Source organism: Emys orbicularis, chromosome 4 (genome assembly GCF_028017835.1).
Source record: "Emys orbicularis isolate rEmyOrb1 chromosome 4, rEmyOrb1.hap1, whole genome shotgun sequence".
NCBI lineage: Eukaryota > Metazoa > Chordata > Testudines > Emydidae > Emys > Emys orbicularis.
In genome coordinates, this window is record NC_088686.1 from 98,038,441 (window position 1) to 98,059,330 (window position 20,890).

The window sequence follows — 20,890 nt, forward strand, 5'->3', positions numbered from 1 at the left end:
AAGCTCAATTTAGGCAGCTATTACTTCATTTCTCCCAAATCAAATATACTGATCCACTGTAACTTGCTGTAGAAAAAGCAGGATAAAATTGAGCAAGAAATGCTTCCCAGTGGTTATTAGGACTGGAATTGCTATTTTCAACAGCCATTGCCAATTTTTTTTTTTTTTTAGTTGTTTAAAAGGAAGACCGTGATATTGCATTGGCAAATTCCCCATAGAAACAAAGAGTGGAACAAAAGAATAATAAAGGCACCTCAACTTTTCCTCATTTATGGAGGACAGTCTTATAATATGCATCCAGATATCCTCCAGTCACACAAGCTGAAAATTGTTCCACTTTACTAGAGTTCTGTAACCATATGGGAACCAATCCTGTCTGTGTTCTGTGCACATCTACAATTCCTGCTGAATGACCCGCCCTGGGAGCGAGTTACCAGTGACCCAGGGCTGGGGCAGAAGGAGGGTGCAGTTGATGGGGGAGAGCCCAGGGCTGGGGCGGCAGGGGGTGGGTGGGGGGGCACTTGTGGGGGGTGAAAGTGGGGAGCCCAGAGTTGGGGCAGCAGGGGGTGCGGGTGGGAGGGGAGAGCCCAGGGCTGGGGCGGCAGGGGGGTGCGGGTGGGGGGAGGCCCAGAGCTGGGGCAGCAGGGGGGTGCGGGTGGAGGGGGGGTAGACCAGGGCTGGGGTCAGGGCCGGCTCCAGCATTTCTGGGGCGGCAATTGGGGGAAAAAGAAAAAAAAAAAAAAACCCGCCATCGCGATCGGCGGCGGCAATTGGGGGGGAAAAAAAAAGCCGCGATCGGCGGCGGCGGCAGTTCAGCGGCAGGTTCTTCGCTCCTAGAGGGGGTGAGGGACCTGCCACCCCCGAATTGTTGCAGGTGCCGCCCCTCTCCCTTGGCCGCCCCAAGCACCTGCTTGTTAAGCTGGTGCCTGGAGCCGGCCCTGGCTGGGGTGGGGGGGCAGCCAAACATTTTTTTTGCTTGGGGCGGCAAAAAACCTAGAGCCGGCCCTGCACACATGGGGCTTACACCTTAAACTTTCCTTGCCAGCTTTGTAAGTTCCCCTCAGCCCAGCTAACTGTCTCTGTCAGGGAGAAACAGCCTGTCCTGTGGCAGCAGGCTCCCTGTCTTTGCATGTGTCAGTCCGTTAGCTTTCACTGATACAACTTGGGTAGCCTTTGGCTACTCACTCAATCCCTCCTTTTTCTAGCATCTATGAGGTTTGAGGATCATCTCTGATCCTAGGTTCAGCTGTGGGAAGGAGAAGCCATTCTGGCCTGGTTGAAGCCAGTTTTTTTTTTTTTTTTGATGGCACCCCCTCCCATTGTTCCCTCAAGGAACCTTGTATTTGCCATTGTTTGGTTTCCTGTGGATTTTCCCCCTTCACAGCATCCTTTGATTTAACCTCTGGTGTTCAGGCAGGTTAATATCAGGGCATATGATGTTTATATTAAAAATTACATACAACTCCCTCCCTCATTCTTCACACCAACCATTGATTTTTGTTAGTCTGAATGTTTGGTGAAGAAATGTATGGAGGAGTTGTTGAACATTTAAGATACTAAGACCCCAATTCTATAAACGCTTATGCATGTGCTTAACGGTGTGTTTGAGTTGTCCCATTGAAGTTAAACGCTTAAGCACCTATATGTAAGTATTGATAATGGTGCAGACTAATTAAACAGCTAGCTGAAAAAGATGATCTTACATGTATTAAATAGTTTTTCCAGTAAATATTTTTAGAACTATTTGTTCTTTTCATTTGTTAGAAATGGACATCACAAATTAGAAAACATAATTCACAAATTAATTTTAAAATGGATTGTGCTTTTCCATTCCTCTGCACTAACCGAATTCTGTCTTCTAAATTCTTAATTAACTCTGTCCAGGAGTCTTGTGTTTTACTGTTTGCCTTTATTGGAAGTTTTTCCAAGCAACAAGACATTTTAAATTCTTCTTGGGCAATAGAAACTTTTTGACATTCTCATTAGTTTTGAGAGTAATTTTTCGTTATTAAAATATATAAAAGCTGAAACTTGAATAACAGTGAAAAGGCAGAGGAAGACAAGATCACAGAATATTCAGCTTAATCTGGCCAAACCAATGTAGCAGATTCTTTCTGAAATAATTTTCTCTAGGCTTTCCATATCTTATGAAGACAAGAAGTAAATTATGTTAACTGCTTACGTGATCAGTAAAGCATGTCCTTCTTCTAATGGTGAAGAATTACTTGATTGATTGGAAAACTTTGCAAATCTCTCTAGAATGTATTGTCTACTCCAGATGTAGCTTGTTTTATGTCACTTGTTTTGTATTGACTGTGTCTTTTATCAGTCATAAGTTTAATGTTTTACCTAAAAATACTCTTAATGGCTGAGTCACGTACAAAACCATTTCTCAGTTTGAGAAACAATTTAAGCATGCAGGTTTGCAAAGTCTTCACTTTAAGATATTCACATCTAATTCTTATGTCTGTTCTAGAATTTATAGGATTTTTCATTTATTTAACATTTAAATAATTCTTTCTAATGGGATTTTGAGCATAGGCTATAATGTCACTATTTGCTAACTATAAAGTTGGTGCTTTTAATTCTGTTTCAACTGGACGAACAGTTAACTGTTCGTTCACTGTTAGACGATAACATTTTATACCTAAGAAAATCCAAATCTATTCCTATTCAAGGATTCCTGTAGTAGATAAATGGTTTGTTTCTGAATTATTTAACTTTATGTAGTTAAAATTATATTGAAAAGTGTAACATCTAATTAATAACCTTTTGTCTGCACACAGTGGAATAAATTAAATCAAATTTAAAGTTATTTACTAAAGTATATAGGATTACACTTCTTCTAATGAAAACACAATTTTAGTGTTGGTATCAGCAGGCCAGGTAGGACATATAAGCTCTGTTTTGCACCATGGATACTGAAGAATATAAAAACTAGAATATACTGTATTCATTAATATAAACTAACAAAGAGCACTTTGAATTCTTCATCTTTCTTTCTGTATGGCATTGTTAAAGATCGACACTGCTCTTTTAATGTAGGTTGAGTGCTGCATGTGTGCTTTTCAGAGCAGTAGTGTGAGGAAGCTTGCAGTGGGATGGCAGGACGGCCTCATCCTTATGACAGTAACTCCAGTGATCCAGAGAATTGGGATCGGAAATTGCATAATAGACCCCGTAAGCTTTGTAAACATTCAAGGTAGGTGCCATATACAATCTATCGCATCTCAGAGCTACAGTAAGTCTCATTCTAAAGACAACCGTATTTGGTTGTGGCAAGTCCTGTCATGAATGTGGGAGTTCTTCTCTTTTTAACGCAACTCTAGTTAAAAATGTCACTTGAAAGTATTAGTTTTATTGAAACAATTATCAGTCTTCCTAATCTTCACTTGTATTTGTTCGTTTCTTAGTCTTCTCCAAATTAAATGAATTCACTTAGTTGGTAGCTTGTGACGTGGATACCTGAATAGTTGGGATGGATACCAGACAGTTTATTCCCTGGTAATCATTTCAGTGAGCTGGCATTGTTTAACAGCACACTTGGGGTAATTGCAGCTTGCTCATGGGGTTGAATTAATATTTGCTTATATGAGTTTCACTCTTTATGGCTCTTTGTTTGCTTAACAAACTTGCTTGCTTTTGACTGCTAAATGAGTTCTTTACCTAAATACAGATTTTTTCAAGTTGAGATGCTTTGTAAGACAGCTTAGGGAGTAAATTTATTTTTCAGCTGTTGTATTCAGAATAGAAGCTAAACGAGACAATAGCTTAAGTTGCAAACATTTTTCTAGCAAAGTTTCTCTTCACATATATGTCTGTTCAAGGATTTGAGCCGTTATTAAACATTAATTACACCTCACAACATTCTGCTCAGCTAGGTAAGTGTTAGACTATCCATTTTACAGGTGGAGAAACTGATGCACTCAGTTGTTAAATGATTATCAAGTCACACAGTGATTCAACAGTTGAGCTAGAAATACAATTCATAAGACCAGATTGTTATATTCCCTTTATAATTGCTAAACCTTCCTCCCTCAGTAACAGGATATTGCTGTATCAAATAACTTAAATTTACAATATAAAGTTTAATATTACATTAGGAGATATGGATGACATGCAATTGGCATAATTGTTTTTCAGCCAAACATGCATCTGGTAAAACAGTTGAATTAATATTATTGAGCACTAATGTCTCTAAAATGAAGCATAAATTAAAGTAAGTTCAAGAAAATAAATGTTTTCTCTTAAAGATAAATAACTTGGTAGAGCTAAGTGCTCTACAGGTTCTAGATCTGTATAATATGCCAAAAATATTCTAATGTACATTTTGAAGGGAAAGCATTCAAACTAACATTTGACCATTGGATAATATAGGCAGCTTTGGGGAAACTTTGAACAAGAAATTGACTTAATTGTTTCAGCTGACAAGAAATAACTTACATTGAAAAAAGTCTGTGTCTTTGCCATATTGAGACATTGAAATATATGAAAAGTAGTGTGTAAGGGCAAAGGACTGAATTACTAGAAAACAAATTGTGCTCCGTCCAAAAGCTGAGCTAAAGAATAGAATTAGTATTTTTAGGTGACCAGTCTATTCAGTATGGCTCTTAACTTACTGGATGATCTTTGCAAAAGAAGAACCTAAAATCTGCATAGAGCTAGTGGTGGTAGAAAAATGCTTTTTAGGACACAAACTTAAGGCCTTCACTCACAAGGCACTAGCTTGTTATGAGGATTGCGTACCCCAGTCTCATTCATGTTGCACTTTATAGAATATACTTTACATCATGGTAGGGAAAAAATGTTTTGAGAAATTGCACGTGGTAGTAATGTAACTAGACTGTATTCTAATCCATCTGAACAAGGAAGTAAAGTTAAGGTTGCATGCACATACTGGCATTTCCTGATTTGAGTGTGTAACCAAGCAACCTTAGCATTTTTGATATAGTTTTTATGCAATTTACTAGGTTTAAAAAAGAGACTGTATGATCTGGAACTATTTGCAAATTGCCCTGCACAAGGTTGATAATCGGACAAGGGCTACTTCAGAATTCTGTCTCATTCACTTTGTGCCTTGCTAAATGCAGCAAATGGCATGTCGGGAATGTTGTTGGGTTCTTTTTTGAACACAGAGAGAGTGTAAAAAGAAAATGGCTGAACAGATTTTGCTCAAGTTTAAAATATAAAAATAAAAAGCCTACAGGTAGAACCCAGATCTGAAATGTTTCAGTACCATAAGTGAAGTTAATGCCTGTGTGTTCCCGCTCTGAGCTCAGTATTCAGTTGTGGTAGCTCATTGCAGGGTACATCTACACTTCAAGCTGAGGGTATGATTCCCAGCTTGACAAGACCTACTCGTGTTAACTCTCATCAAGATAACATGCCGCTGCTTCTGGGAGCCGCGCAGAGCGGGGCAAGCCCCGGATCCCACTCCCTGGCGGGAGCTTGAGGACCAAATTAAAATGTCTGAAGGGCTGGATGTGGCCCCCGGGCCGTAGTTTGCCCACCCCTGCCTTAAGAGTAGACATTTCATGGTGCTTTATGGACACCCAGATTGCAATCCTGCCAGAAGAGAGTGAGGTAATTGTGACTATCTTGTGTGATGTTCATCTAATGTAATTTAATTTTTTTTTGGAGTTGTCCAGTGTGACAGGATCCCTGGTACAACCAGGTACTGGGGTACTGCTGTGCCCCCTTAACTCTTCATCCTGAACTGTCTCTCAGAATGCTTTGCTAGTGGCAAGCAGCAAACCCACCTCTGTTATCACTTAGCACAACAGCATGTGGAGCCCCAGCTAAATTGCATGAATGCTCCCTGAGCCGTTCACGAATCACACAGAGAAAGGCACCAGCAAATCTCCCACGCCCCCAGCCTTGCACCCCCGGAATATACTGTCTGTCCCTGGTCAGAAGCCTGACCAGTATAAGTTCATTACCCAGTCTTCCTCTCCCTTGATGTGGAGAGGACACATGCTAGCCTTTGTCAACTGAACTGAGAATTCCCAAGCACTTCAACCAAAACACACTGTTTTAGATAAAATATAAAAACACATTTATTAACTACAAAAAGATAAACTTTAAGTGAGTATAAGTGGTAGGCACAAAAGGTCAGAGATAGTTACCAAAGAAAATAAAAGGTAAGCGCGCAGTCTAAATCTTAAACCTTATTAGACTAGGTATTATTTGGATCAAACAGTTTTTCTCACCCCACTGGATGTTGCAGGTAGTTTACAGTCCTTAATACACAGGCTTCCCCATTAAGCCTGGGACCAGTCTCCTCAGTTCAAGTTTTTGTCTTCCTAGCATTCTTGTTGCTTCCAGCATCAGTGGGGGAGGAGAAAGGTAAAAGCATGATGCCAATGTCCCCTATTTTATATCCTCATTCCATGTGTCTGGAAAACACTAGCCCAGACATGTCCTGGTGGGCTTTGAGTCAGATTTGAGCCATTACCCATTGTGTGGTGCTTGCACAATTCTCTTACAGAATTGTGAATCCCTTGCTTACAACTCCCTTTTTGATTAATGGTCTTTTAACACCCTCCTGGGTGTGGATCACCGCTTTGCTGTCACTGGAGAACTAGTGGTGAATGACTCCCAAACTTACAACATATTTAAATGACAACCGTACAGCAAGGTCTCATAACTTCATACATGCTAATGATATACATATTTTGACAGAACAATGGGTTTCAGCAGAACATGACTTTTCATATGATATCTTACATAGCATGCTTTGTGTGAAATATCACAACCATATATGAATGATGAATATGGGGATTGTAGGATTCTACTTTGGGGTACAGTATGTCACACCAAGGTAGGCTTTGAAAGTGATTGGGTGTCTACTGGATAGTGGGGTGGATGAATTTGACAACTCTTTTATTCACTAGGGTTTGCTAATCAAGGATGCCACAGAAAGTTGTTGTGTTCTGGGCTGCAGTACTGAGTCCGGAAATGGAAGGAAGAAGCAATTGGAAGGACAAGTTGAGGCTGTTTGGTTAGGGGCAGGAAGTTGGGATACCGAGACCTCAGAGAAGGCATGAGGGATATTGAGTGCCCTGTCTCTCTCTTGTAACTTGAAAGACTTGGTATATATGGAAAAGGGGAAATAGATATTCAGACTCTTGCCCATCCTATGGACAAGGCATCTACAGGATGAGCTGCTGCCTTTACCCTGTTGTAGAGCTCTGGCTTGTTTTACTTCTGGGGGAATTCTGCGCCACTGCACACGAGCAGAATTCATGTGCTGCACAGAATTCTTTTTCTCAGTAGAAAATACATTCTGCTGAGAAGTGCTGCAGTTATGTCTTTTGCCCACCAGGGGGCCACTGTGACACCAGAACAGAGAGCAGCAGCTCCCAGGTGGGAGCAGCCCCAGCTGCAGATAGGGAAGAGAAGAGGCTGCATTCCTCACAGTGCCCTGTCTGTGGGGCCAAGTCAGGAGGCACGGGATATGGGGGGACAGACCGCGTGGGGCACATGGAGCTGCTGGGGAGTTAGACTGGAGTTCAGAAGGGCTAGTTGGGGGGACATTCTGGGATGGAGCTCAATGGGTGTGCAGGGACACATGGGAATTGGCAGAGGAGGGGTGCAGGCCCCCATGGGGAGGGAGTTGCTGAGTGTGGGGCATAGGGCCGGATGGGGTAGGTGGGTGCAGGGACACATGAGGGGAGGGGGCTGGCTGAGTGAGAGTGCAGGGACACATGGGGATGGGGAGGAGGGGTGCAGAGACATGTGTGAATGGGGGAAGAGGGGTGTCTGAGTGGGGTGCAGGGACACATGGGAACAGAGGGGAGGACAGGGACACATGGGGACAGGGGCAGATGTGCCTGACTGAGAGAGGCTAGGGGTCAGCCAGGGTCTGCATGGGGAAGGCTTCCTAACAATCTCCCACCCACAACCCAACAATTCTCCAAGTTAACACTCAGGCTCTTTCCCAGCAATTACTTCCCTCTCCCTCAGCTTCTCTGTTACTCCTGACTCCCCCCAAGTCTTTGCACTGCTTTTGAAGGATGCAGGAAATGCATTTCTGTATTGTAGTTTAAATTAATTATTACTCAAAGTTCTGTATTAATATGCCTAGTAAGGAATCTATTTGTCCAAAAAAGATTCAGGAAATGTGTTTGTTTGTGTGTGTGTGTGTGTCTGTATTGTTACAGACATACTTACTGACAGGTATTTTTAAACAAATTACCAAAATAATTAAAACTGGCTTGATTGTATTGTATTATTTTCATGAGTAAAATATGCAGAATTTTAAAATATTGTGAGTAGAATTCCCCCAGGAATATTGTTTAAGCAGCAAACAGGTCAAATTTTGGAACCCGTCAGTGGCTGTAGATTCTTAAAAATACTGATTGGGCCAGATCACATTTGCTATGTGAATCAGTTCTGAGCCAGTTGACCTGGATATTGAGTGTCTCTACCAGATGTATGGCTTTGGTAGTGCTGCTGACTTACCAACAGATCAACAATTTGCAGATCCAGTCTGTGCCACTTTTAAACTTGTCTAGCTCATAAATCTTGGGCTGAGAGGTTGTTCAGGTTGCACGCAGAGCATTTAGACTGGACTCCATGACGAACCCATAGTGAATAACATCAATAGAAATTGTGCTGTGAGGAATCAAGCAGCCTAACTATTCCCTGACATGATGCGATGATAGATGGAACTGTTGCGGTCTCTAAGGATGAATGAGTGAAGAAGTGTTCTGAAATGAAGTCTCTCAGTACTGAACCAGTTAGTATATCTACAGCAGTCTCAAAGCAGAGAATGTCCAATACTGTTGGATGAGAGGATCTGAATGTGGTGGTCTTGTAAACTACTGTAGGCATTCTTGATGTGACTGAACCTTCCCTTTTACTGTCTTGAAATGGGCTACCAAATGAGAGAGAGGCCAGTCTATCCTACAAACTTTTGCCAGCGAAAGCTGTCTCATGGATGTAATGAGGGCTGATTTTTTGATGGACATGATTGTGCCAGCAAAAGCCCCTACAGTGGACACAGTTCAGACTGGCAAAACTTCACTTCTGCTTGTTTCAGTAGGGGAGGGAGCCTGGAATAAACTATGCCAGCAAAATGAAGTTTTACTGGTATAAACTGCATACACACTAGATGTGCATTGCCGGTCTAGCATACCTATACCAGCAAAGTGCATCTACTGTAGATCTGGTCATAATGCTGGGGGGAATGGATGTGCAGAGAACTCTTATCCATGTCTATCATAAATCCCAGACTGACCATACTTCCAAAGAAGGGGTTGCCTGAATGTTGCTTTTCCTATGAGCTGCTGTCACAACAACTAAAGTCTTTCAATATACTCACTGTGCTGAGACAAGACCAAAACGAGAGGGAGGAGTATTGGAAATGACCCTTCCCATGGGCAAAACAAAGACCTCTGAGTGTATTCTAGAATATATATGTGAAGGTGCGCATCTTCTAATATGTAGACATTTGAAATTTGCCCAAACTACCCTGGATCAGAGGGATTATACTTCATATTTTTTGTCATGGGTGAAGTGACTTAGCCCCTTAAGGTCTAGGACTGGATAATTTGGCACCGATCTTCTGCTGACTGTAGATAGGATAGACTCTGAGGAACATGAGGTTTCTGCATCTTTTGGAAGATGACTAAGAGGACAGAACTAGGTTTTGGAAAGAGAAGGAAGAGAGGACCCACTGAAGAGTATAAAAAAAAAATTGAAATTAAATGTAGCCATTTGTTTGTTATGGATAGGATACAGCAGGGGTCGGCAACCTTTCAAAAGTGGTGTGCCGAGTCTTCATTTATTCACTCTAATTTAAGGTTTTGTGTGCCAGTAATACATTTTAACGTTTTTAGAAGGTATCTTTCTATAAGTCTATAATATATAACTAAACTATTGTTGTATATAAAGTAAACAAGGTTTTTAAAATATTTAAGAAGCTTCATTTAAAATTAAATTAAAATGCAGAGCCTCCCGGACCGGTGGCCAGGATCCCAGCAGTGTGAGTGCCACTGAAAATCAGCTTGCGTGCCGCCTTTGGCACGCGTGCCATAGGTTGCCTACCCCTGCGATACAGGCTCAGAAGAAGTACTTGGTGCAACATGGACTGATCAGTTAGCAGATGTGTGACAGATATATTAATTTGGAAGTTGGCCTTGAGATATCTGGAAAACTGGAGCCTGGATGAAATCCAGGAAAGTCAGTTCCTAGAAGATTTAGCCAAGGAGGTCCCAGTTTTTTTGGCTTATCTGAAGAAAGAAACGTATTAGGATCAGCCATGTCTTTCATGTTCTGTCCCAGGGTATCCCTTCAAAGAAAAGGGCCACAAAATGGATGTTGAGTCAGCAGTTCATGATCTCTGCTGGAAGTGGCTGGCCCTAATGATGCATACCACTACCAGATTCAGGATCTTAAACTGAGTCCCTGGCAGCATTGTAAGGCAAATGTGAGGTGCTGTTTTTAAAAACTTTCTAGGCAGTCAGGATTGAATTTCCAGGTTTCTGAAGAGGTACTGAATCCATTTTGCTTTCAGAGGAGACACACAAGGAGAAAGCATTGATGTGCATATGAAAATGTAAGTGACAATTCATGCTGTTTTCTTAAGGTAGAGTCCAATTCTCTGGCCTCAGGTTTTGAGAGGCAAACTCTGGTCTCTTACTGGAAAAGAGGAGAACATTTCTCAGATTGACCGACCATTGGGTCAATTTTTGGGGAGGACTGCCGCTGTTCTGTTGTATCTGAGAGGATGTTGTAGAGCTTGTCATAAGTAGGAGAGATGGAAAAATAAGGATCTAGATGCTTCCATGTCTCTATCTTCGAGTTCATAGGAGGGGAAAGAGTTAATCCTTTAAGTCTTGTTAAGAAAGTATTCTTTCCTGTCCTTCTGTGAATCTTTGTTCCGGCAGTTCCTATCAGTAGCTGGAGTGTTAGTAATGGGCTTATTAAGGTTTGGGCCTTTGCTTGAACCTAGGTTGTCAGAATTGAAATGTCTGAGGTCTGGTCCTTCTGGGGAGTAAGGGCATGTCTACACTTAAAACACTGCATCAGCACAGCTGCACCACTAGCACTTTAATGAAGACTCTATGCTTAAGGGAAAGAGCTCTCCCATTGGCATAGTTAATCCACCTCTGTGACAGATGGTAATCCATGTTGGTGGGAGAAGCTGTCTCGCCAACATTGTGCTGTCTGCACCGGCAACTAAGTCTGTATGTCGCTCAGGGATGTGGATTATTCATATCCCTGAGTGATGTAGTTGTACTGAAGTAAATCTGTAGCATAGACCTGCCCTAAGAGACTTCTTCTTCCTCTGGGTGGGAAGTCCTTACATCTTGAGTTCTTCCTTTTTTGGACACTTACTTAGTGATTGGATTGGGAAACAGAGGAGGAGCCAAAGTACAAAGAAAGACAACAAGCATCCTTTCATGGAGGATGGTGCAGAATGCTGGATAACCTGACCCACTGAAGATAGGGTTTCTGTGTAAATCCACCCCCAGAAAATATTCCTCACTACTTGAAAAATCTCCTTCGTAGGGACCTCCGTTGACAGTATTTTGAAGTGGATCTGAAGCTCTGAGTAATATGGTGGTACTCCATCCTTGGTGTGGGATACTGCCCTGAACTAGGGGTGGGGAACCACTAAAGGTTCTGTGGGTGCTCCAGGGTCCCAGGTCAGAAGGCTCTTTAGAGTACTGGTCTCTCTTGGTGAGGGAAAAACTTGTGGCACCACCAAGAAGTGTAGTGGGTGCTTTGGAAGGGTTATTTGTGGGAGCCCTAAGTAGAGATGGACTTCTGAATCATACCTTTGGGACATCTTGTGGAATACACCACCTGGCCTGAGAAGCGAGAGGGATCTGGAGCCTGATCTCTTAATGTTGACTACTCTTTGGGGTGCTAGGAGAGGGCATGTGTTCACCTGAAACCAAGCAAAAAGGAGTTGTAGCTTACTGTCCCTTGCATGGGTGTTGCTGTAAGAGGCCCTTTTGTTTGCCCTGGGAGGGGGAAGAGACTCCGAACTTGGGCTTACTCCATTGCAGGAGGGTGAAACAAGAGTCCTGCAATTACAGCATCATGAGCCTGTGGCTGAAGGAATTTGAGTACAGTTGCACCTGTGTTTCCTATCAGTTGACAGCTTCATAATGAGACCAATGACATCTTAAAATATGGCAGAAGACTACCCGAACAAGGTATGGAAGCCAGCTTGTAGAGGGCATAGGTCTGAGAAGGAGAAAAAGTATTGGAAGCCAGTGATAGATAGATGCTTACCTGACAAATTAGAACAGCAAAGGGAACCCCATTGATCTAGATTTTTGAACCTGTATGAGCAGAAATCTTTCTTCAACCCTTTGTAGCTTTCCACCTTGACTGTTGTAAGTCCCTTTTTTTATTGTTCTAAATCCATATTCTTGAAATCCTTCAAGAGGTCTGGAATGCTGCAAGCTATTCTCTTGCCCCTGGTAGTAAAACCGTATTGTCTTGTTTCCTTTACTGGTTTTCTTTTTGTTTTAGAAATTCAAATTTGCTTTCCTGGCTGCAAATTCTTGATGAACTCTTAACTATCTCTCTTATCTAACTTCCATCATCTGCTCTTTAACCTTCTTTACTTTCCATATTATGGTTGTCTGTTTCCTGGGATTTACCTCTCTCTTTAAATGTAATGTGACTGTAAAGCAGTAGTCTGATATGATATGAATCAATTTAAAAAATATTGTGTAGCATTCAGATCACCAAAAAACTTTTGGAAATGTGGCCCTGAAACTGTTAAATATAGGCTTGGGGTGCTTTTACCCAGTCCTGTTTGTATATGAGAAATTGGACTTGCAACCAAAAACTCAATGATCTATTTTTGTAAGACTGCACTGATCAGAAGACAATGAATTGGTTTTGTATCAAATACATACTAATATGCTTAGTGACAGGGAAAAGTACCATACTTTGCTATATCATTTCCTCATTCTTACATGCACTTTCCTAATCTGGATTTGCCAGAAGAGAGATTTCTGGGTCCAAAGGTGGGAGCCTATCGTCCCTCTCCCTCAAAAGTCAATTGCAACACATGCTTGTGGTCTCAGCAAAAGAATGTCTTGGTTGTAAATACTAATTTAGTCAGATTGGTTTTATGGCTATTCAAGGCATTAGTTTAAAGTTTTCATTTGGTATTTTACAAACATGAAAAATGTATGTATGATAAGAGAAAGTTAGCAACAACCTTTTCAGTGTTTTGTTTGTGTGCTGAAACCTGACAAACTGGCAGGACTAGAAATAGCTTCACAGATGGTATTTGGCAATATATCAAGCAGCTCTCCTCTCGCGCGCTCTTTACCCTGTCTGTCAATTTCATTATCCAATGGCTGCTTAGAGATGGCGAAATGGCAAGCATGAATTCAGCTCACAGGAGGCTGCGAGGTCAGACGTCAGTACTGCACTACGCACGGCTGAGTCAGTGACTGTGAGACAATGAATTGAATTAATATCTAGGGGGGCTTGCGTCTCTGAACACTTAATGGACTGAATAGCTGCAAAAGGATTGTCAATCTTGAGGGAGAGAGGAAAATAGAAGAAAAAAGTAGGACTGGCTAATGGTGCAGTGGGCTACTGAGGAGATGATGGAAATATCAAATATGCTGAACTTAGCAAGTAATGCCAAAGGATGCTGAGCTGGCTTCTAGAGCTGCTTTCTTGGAAGGAGCAGAATTCTTTTGTACTCTGATTTCAAAATTATTTCAATGTTTTTGTATTTCTTCCCTGGTGTATACAACAGGAAGGTGCGTAACCATTGATAATGGGATAATCTGTGAGCAATACATAACAGGACGGACAGTACAGAGATGGAGATGCACTGTCCTTTGTGTATCCTGGTCAATTTAAATGAGCAGACTTCCAAGTGTGTGTGAGACTATTTTGTTACTTCTAAGATAAGTCACTATAATAAAAGCAGAGAGGATTTTCTCTTTTCAAAAAAACCTTACAAAAATGCTGTGGTAACTTTGTGTTTAAAGATTGGCTTCCCTTTTCTGAAAGTGTTGATTACATGAATACAGTCACAATTCCGTGCAAGAGGTTAGCTATACATTAATATGTTAGGAATTTTTTTTAAATAAAAGCCTTAGAGAATATAGCAAGAAGAGAAATTGTATTAAAGTTGGTTTTGTTATTGGCTCACTGTAATTGAACTGACAGTAAATTTTTGCTGATCATAGACATCAATATACTATGAGTCTATTTAACTGATACAACAAATTGCTTGTAAACCATTACATTTTATACGATGTCCATTAGAGTGTGGATTAGCTTGGCAATTTGAAATCTATGGCACTTGCTTTGATGATAAAATGAATCCTTCCTTAATTGTTTGGTATCTATCAAATGAATAAAATTTTATTCTGAAAGGGTAAAATTTTTCTTTCACAATTGCATCCAGGTTTTAAATTGGAATAGGACTTTTGGCATTTATAAAAATAATCAACTCTTGCCTGACTGCAGAAATACAAAATATACACATCATGACACTTTGACAAACCTGCCATTTTGACAAATTTTACGCTTTTCTTCCATCCAACTCCATTATCTAGTTTTCTGTGTTTAAGTAAAGCTTTGAGCATGTTAAGTTTTTTTGTTTGTAATGCAATTGCTTTTAAAGCACTTTAAAATATTTTAATAATTTCTAGAGGCACATTCAGTAGTGTAGTAGAGAGTAGGTACCGGTAAACTGAGTTTACCTACTTCTCATTTGGGGAATATGTTGTTTAGGTTAGTTTACCCACTTCTTTTTTTACCACTACACTACGGGGCAAAACATTCTAATCCAGTGATTGAAGGAAAAATAAATACTCCAGGTAGGCTGGCCCAAAAGTTTTGGATGAGTGCACCAGTATTGTCACAACATTCATTTTTTTTTTTTTTTTTTTTTACTTCACTAGTTCTGAAAACAGTAAAACAGACTATGCTGCTGCTTTATGTTGGCAACTTTAAAAAGCCAAATTCGTTTTATTGCCTTTTATAATGATGTTGTACACCTCATTTTCAGTATTGGGTCAATGTAATTTTGATTTGGATCAAAACCGACTATGCAACCGTTGATTTCAAAATGTTAACTTTATTTAAAAATCAAAATAAGGAGAATCTACATTCCAAATTATGCTTTTAAAATTTGCTCTGTTCCTCTACTGTGACCCAAACATGCAAAACTACCAAATCTAATTACTTTTTTAAATCGTTTATTGATTATATTCAAAGGTGGGTTTTTTTTTTTTTTTTTTTTTTTTTTGAGAGAGAGAGGAGTTCACAGGTGATTGTTGAATAAAAAAAGCACTTTCAGGTCTCTGAACTGAAAGTTCCCAGTTGCAAACCCTCCAAGAGTTTAGAATGAAAGAGAGATGTGCAGTTAAAGTGGTTCATCTGGACACTTGCTACAGTGTGATAAGCAAAATACCATAGCTTTCTTGAAGATTGAAATTACAGATTAATGCAGTGTGACAGCTGGGTACTGTAGAGTAATAATTATTGTGGGTGTATTAGCTGTCAGTGACTGGTCACTGGTGTAGCCGCACTGGTGCAACTGCTTAGTGTAGACATGCCACGTGGCTATAAATTTCATTTATGTCGGCATGGCTTATCCTTGCTTGAAAGTGGGATAGGCCCTTCTGGTGCAAATCAGTTTTTCACCAGTGCAGCTCACTTACACTAGGAGTTTGCTGTGACAGAGATGTATCAGTGTAGACCCCTAGGGCTTGTCTGCAGCAGTGCAGCTATGCTGGTGATTATAGTCTCAATGTGGACAAAGCCTAAGATTTGAGTCACAAAATATACTACAGTGCATTTGCTAGTACGCTTGGTAGTGTTATCATGTAAACTACACCACAGTGGTAAAATTAATACAATGCATTTTGTGATGCATTATTTTTGTTGTTGTTTTTGTGCACGAGTGTAAATCGTTAACTAAACCAGTCTCCCAGTGTTTGGTGTGAAACAGAGAGATTCCGCTGCATACATACGTTCAATAAGGATACAAGTAGCAATTGTTTAAAACTTTTTTTTCTTTTTTTTTTAGTTTGAGATGATGATCACTTTCTGTATATTAAGATTTTTGCTTAACCAGACTTTAAAAAAAAAATGTTTCTGATGGTTTTGGTATTTTAAATTATTTGTGTTACTATTTAACACCTTTTACTGCTAAAACAATTTTACAAATCAAAATAATCACTGAATCACAAGTTATCCGGTTTGTTTTTTCTATTTCACTCAGCTTCACTTTCCAGAGGCTCTGAGACTAGCCTCATGCTGCAATGTTCTGGCTCACAATGTTGCAGGGCAAAGTTCAGTAAACTCTCTTAACTGACATTTATTTTTCTCCTAAATCTAACATATTAGGGTTTTTACCACCCTTTTCATTTATATAGCCCAAAATTTGGGGGTTAGCTTCTTGTCCCTTTTAACTGTCTTGCTTACTGCTGAATATGCCTGTGTTTCAGTAATAGTATTCTATTTTGTAGTGTATGTGTTGAGATGAATAGAACTTTAAATGTTGCCAGGTATATTAACTGCTCAAGTAAATGTATTTTCTGAATTTGTCTGGATATGATTCAACAGTAACATTGACATTCAAGTGGCTGTAATTAAGATAAGTGTTCATGTTTCAAGTGGTGCTGTTTCAATCAGTCTGGCTTGCGTACTTAAGTCTTACATTTATAGAGTACCTAGCAGCCAGAAGAACAGGATTCTACATGTGAGAATCTAATCTGTGTGTGCATTAAAAATGGAAACGAGAAACCTTCAGCAGCCTATTATAGAGGAGGAGTGAAGGAACAGCAATTCCAGCTCAAACTACGTGGAGAATGTAGGTGGAATGTGAACATTGGGCCTGGAATCTTATCCTTTGTGACTCCCTTCTTCTGGCATAAAGTGCCTTGGTACCTTTTAAAAGATCAGAGTACTGAAGGTCTTGGTTTTTACAACTTGTCCAGGAGAAGGCATTTCCAGTAACATAATGAGTGCTGTCTCTTTCGTTGGGTGTTTATTCAGGACTGACAAAGAGGAAAATACATGGCCTATTGAGTCACCAACACTACTTCCTGTAGCATTGATTTTCCTTAGAGATTTCCCATTGAAAGATTAACCAGGGTCAACCTTGCTTTGCTGTGAGCTCCAAGAACATTGCCTGGGAAGTGGCGGTGGCTGTAGATATCTTGATTTGTTTTTTGAAGGACTTTGCCTCAACCTGAAAGATTGGGCCTTCGTGTACAAAGAAATTTTAATTCTAGAGAATATAGTAAAATCTATAAATGTCCTTCCTTGAAGAATGGACTTTTCCATTGGCTCATGTCTCTAGAGTGCCAAAGCATGTAATCTGCAGGTACCCTGTTATAGCCTTATATGTATTGTCTCATGTGTCAGTAGTGCATTTTCTTTGTCTAAAGAAATTTATGTATTTGGAGACCATTATCCAAAAAGAAACATGTCATGATGAATACTGTTACTATGAAATGAGGCACCTTTCACCACATGGTTAAAACTAGGGGGGAGGGATAGCTCAGTGGTTTGAGCATTGGCCCGCTCAAATAATATATGGAGATATACCTATCTCATAGAACTGGAAGGGACCTTGAAAGGTCATCAAGTCCAGTCCCCTGCCTTCACTAGCAGGACCAGGTTTTTTTGCCCCAGATCCCTAAATGGCCCCCTCAAGGATTGAACTCACAACCCTGGGTTTAGCAGGCCAATGCTCAAACCACTGAGCTATCCCTCCCCCCCGGTTGTAGCCTGTCATTTTTAATTTTTGAAAATATTTCATAGTCTTCCAGGGAAAGTAGTTGAGTTTATAAATGCAAATACTTAGAAGAAAAATAAGGCATTTGCAGATGTTACCTCCCAAAATCTTCATGGAATCTAAGGGGTGGGGTTACAGATTCTTGTTTGCAACTTCTGCTGCAAGTCTCATTTTCTTTTGAAGGCCCAGTCTTATTTTACTTTCATAATGGGAGAGGCAAATACAAGAAGATATGTTTACAGTCCTTAAGTTTTGACATTCTAGAATACAAATTTATTTTATTACTTATTTTTAAAGTAGGCACTAAGTGTCTTCTGAAAGCATCATTTGTTAATGAATCCATTTAGAGCCTGTTCATTTTGAAATGTGCGTCTAATCCTTGCTACTCTCTAAAAATCAAGACTTGCCATTTTTTACCTTATTCAGTAACCTCTTAGCCAACTTTACATCCAGAAAATGTGTCGTCTTATTGCAGCATATTTTAAACTTGGCAGAAAATGGTACTGCAGTAGTTTCTCCGCACCAATTTTTTGCCTCATTGGTAGAAACTTTCCCCTCATGGTCTGCATCCAAGTAGGGTGTGGAGAAACTTTAGACCTCTTAAATTCTTTTAAAGATGTAGATTTTTAGGATTTTCTTGGATGTCTCTTAACTAGCATTAACCAACTCCTCCTCTTGGAGAGTCACTATACTTTTTTTAATTTGGTGGGGTCTAGCATCAAGATTAAGCAGTGATGGCTTGAGGCTTATCATTCTGTTGTGTTTAGGCTCTTATGTTGCACCCATCACTGAAGGGGAAACATCTGTTATGTGCTGTCTACTTACCTTTTGAGTGGTCTTTGAGTCTCATCTCCACTTGGATAACTTCTAATCAACCTTTTAAAAATATTTCAGAAACTGGCTTGTCAAGTTTGTGCCTCTAATTATAGTGGAGTACACTGTCTAGCTTGGTAGTTCTTAACTGGATCATAATTCCTACCACCTTTTCTGGTGAGGATTGTTCTTGAATCTCTCTGCTTTTCTCAAGCAGTCCTTTCTTTAAGCTCTCTTGGTTGAGAGTACGGTTGTTTGTGGGATTTACAAGCTGGCAAGTAAGTGAGTAATTCAAGCCCCATCTCTTGGACACAAACAAGTAGGAAAGAGTGATTTTCTTTATCTGATGTTGGCCTCCTAGGCTGATTCTTTATGCCTCAGTAATTCAGTACTTAATCTTTAGAAAGTGGCTTGCATTCTATTATCGGATATGAAATCCTATAATTCATGTCTATATTGATAGTCTTCCTAGAACTCTCAACTAAGTCAAGAGTGCAAAAAAGAAACTATGTGGAATCACTCCCGTGCCAAGCTGTCGCAGTAGTAATCTAAAAATTTGATACATTTAAAGTGCCATAAATTAATTTAAGATTAAGAATATTATTAGGTAATTTTAGCTACCCTCTGGAATTATGGAGCTTGAAATCCAGTTCTTAGTACAAAAATATTTTCACATGTATAAGTAAAACTTTGTTTAAATGCTAAATGTGCCAGTATTAAGAAAACACATTCTGTTTATTTAAACAAAGAAATGTAACACATGACTTTTTATATTGATTAAATCTTTGATCTTACGCAGTCAAGTTAAAATATTTTAAAACAAATTTCCTTGTCTGTTACTAGCACTGTAGATTTTTAAATAACTTCTCAGCTTTAAGAAAGTAGCTTACTATTTTGCTTACTGGATTGCTGTGATTTATGGATTTTCATTTTTCTATTTCTCTCAGTTTTGGATATCAAAAATTCAAATCATTTTCAGGTTCTCTTTGGTTGCTAGCATGAGGCTGAACACTGCAGGGGAATGTTTACTTCAGGGGAAAAATTAAATTTTAAAATATTATGGCAATGTTTGTTAGTCTTACATTTTATAAAAGCTTTTCTTTACAAAACTCAATTTTTGGGGGCTAAACTTGACCCTTTTTAATTTCACGGTTTTTCTTTTGAAGGTGCATTATGTTGTTTTCTTTTGTTCATATATTTTGTTGAAGTAATCAAAATATTTTGTTTTGACTTTAAAATGTGCTTCACTTGTAATGGTTGGTTTATCGGAGCTCTGCAAGGGATTCTGTGAAATCAGGTTTTACAAACGAGGAAGTGATCAGTAGCATTTTTCTATAGGTTGATTTGCAGTGATATGAGAGTAATTGTTTGATTCTCTAAACGATACTGCATAGATACAGAAATATGTGAATGATATAGCAATGAACTGTAGGTAAATAAAATTAATCTAGTTTTGTGTATCTTGAGTATAAAATATTTAAAATTTTATATAGAAACATACTGGATTATTTTTCAAAATCTGAATGGTCTTACAAGTTGCTCTAAGATTGTCGAATGCTGAATAGATTGTTTTTGTTTTTTTGTTTTTAGTACACCATCTCGTGTTGCTAAAGGAGTAGACAATACCAGAATGAGTCTTCATGGTGCTAGTGGTGGACATGAGAGATCACGAGACAGACGCAGGTCAAGTGACAGATCACGAGACTCATCCCATGAAAGATCAGAGTCTCAACTCACTCCATGTATCAGGAATGTAACTTCACCAACAAGACAACACCATGGTGGTATGTTGGAGATTAATTTGTGTTCCGAAAACTTAATCTTTTAATCTAATCTTTTTTTTCTTTGTGTAGAGCAGACTAAGGAAAATTTTTCTTACAAGCGATGTCAGAATTATGATATATACATGCTCAAATTCCTCAGACTAGGAAAATGCCTCTCATGGACTAGAAAGTAATACACCTCTATCCCGATATAACGCTGTCGTCGGGAGCCAAAAAATCTTACCGCGTTATAGATGAAACTGCGTTATATTGAACTTGCTTTCATTCGCTGGAGCGTGCAGCGCCCCCCCCCCCCCCCGGAGCGCTGCTTTACTGCGTTATATCCGAATTCGTGTTCTATCGGGTCGCGTTTATATCAGGGTAGAGGTGTAGTAGTTTTAGTCCAAAACTCATGTTTTCCACTTAGGCATACTGTGTTGCTGATTCATGTTTGGCCTGTGGTTCCTGTTTTGATATGATGCCCTAGTACGTAGGATCTGCACTATTCTGTTGAGTCATAATAACCAGAGAACTCTGCTGAAGCCCGGAGTTGGTTAATAAATAT

General features: G+C 39.7%; 1 protein-coding gene across 3 annotated transcripts in view; it reads left to right on the forward strand.

Moving 5' to 3' along the window:
* Nucleotides 1–20,890, forward strand: part of BTBD10 (BTB domain containing 10) — a 50,061-nt gene that overhangs the window by 13,305 nt on the left and 15,866 nt on the right. For 2 of the 3 annotated variants that reach the window (XM_065403150.1, XM_065403149.1), the window contains exon 2: nucleotides 20,153–20,346. In XM_065403150.1, the coding sequence (XP_065259222.1) occupies nucleotides 20,193–20,346 (154 nt within the window). In that variant the 5' untranslated portion in view covers nucleotides 20,153–20,192. Of the gene's footprint in view, nucleotides 1–3,045; nucleotides 3,203–20,152; nucleotides 20,347–20,890 lie in introns of all 3 variants that reach the window. The other variant, XM_065403148.1, reaches the window with a different exon arrangement.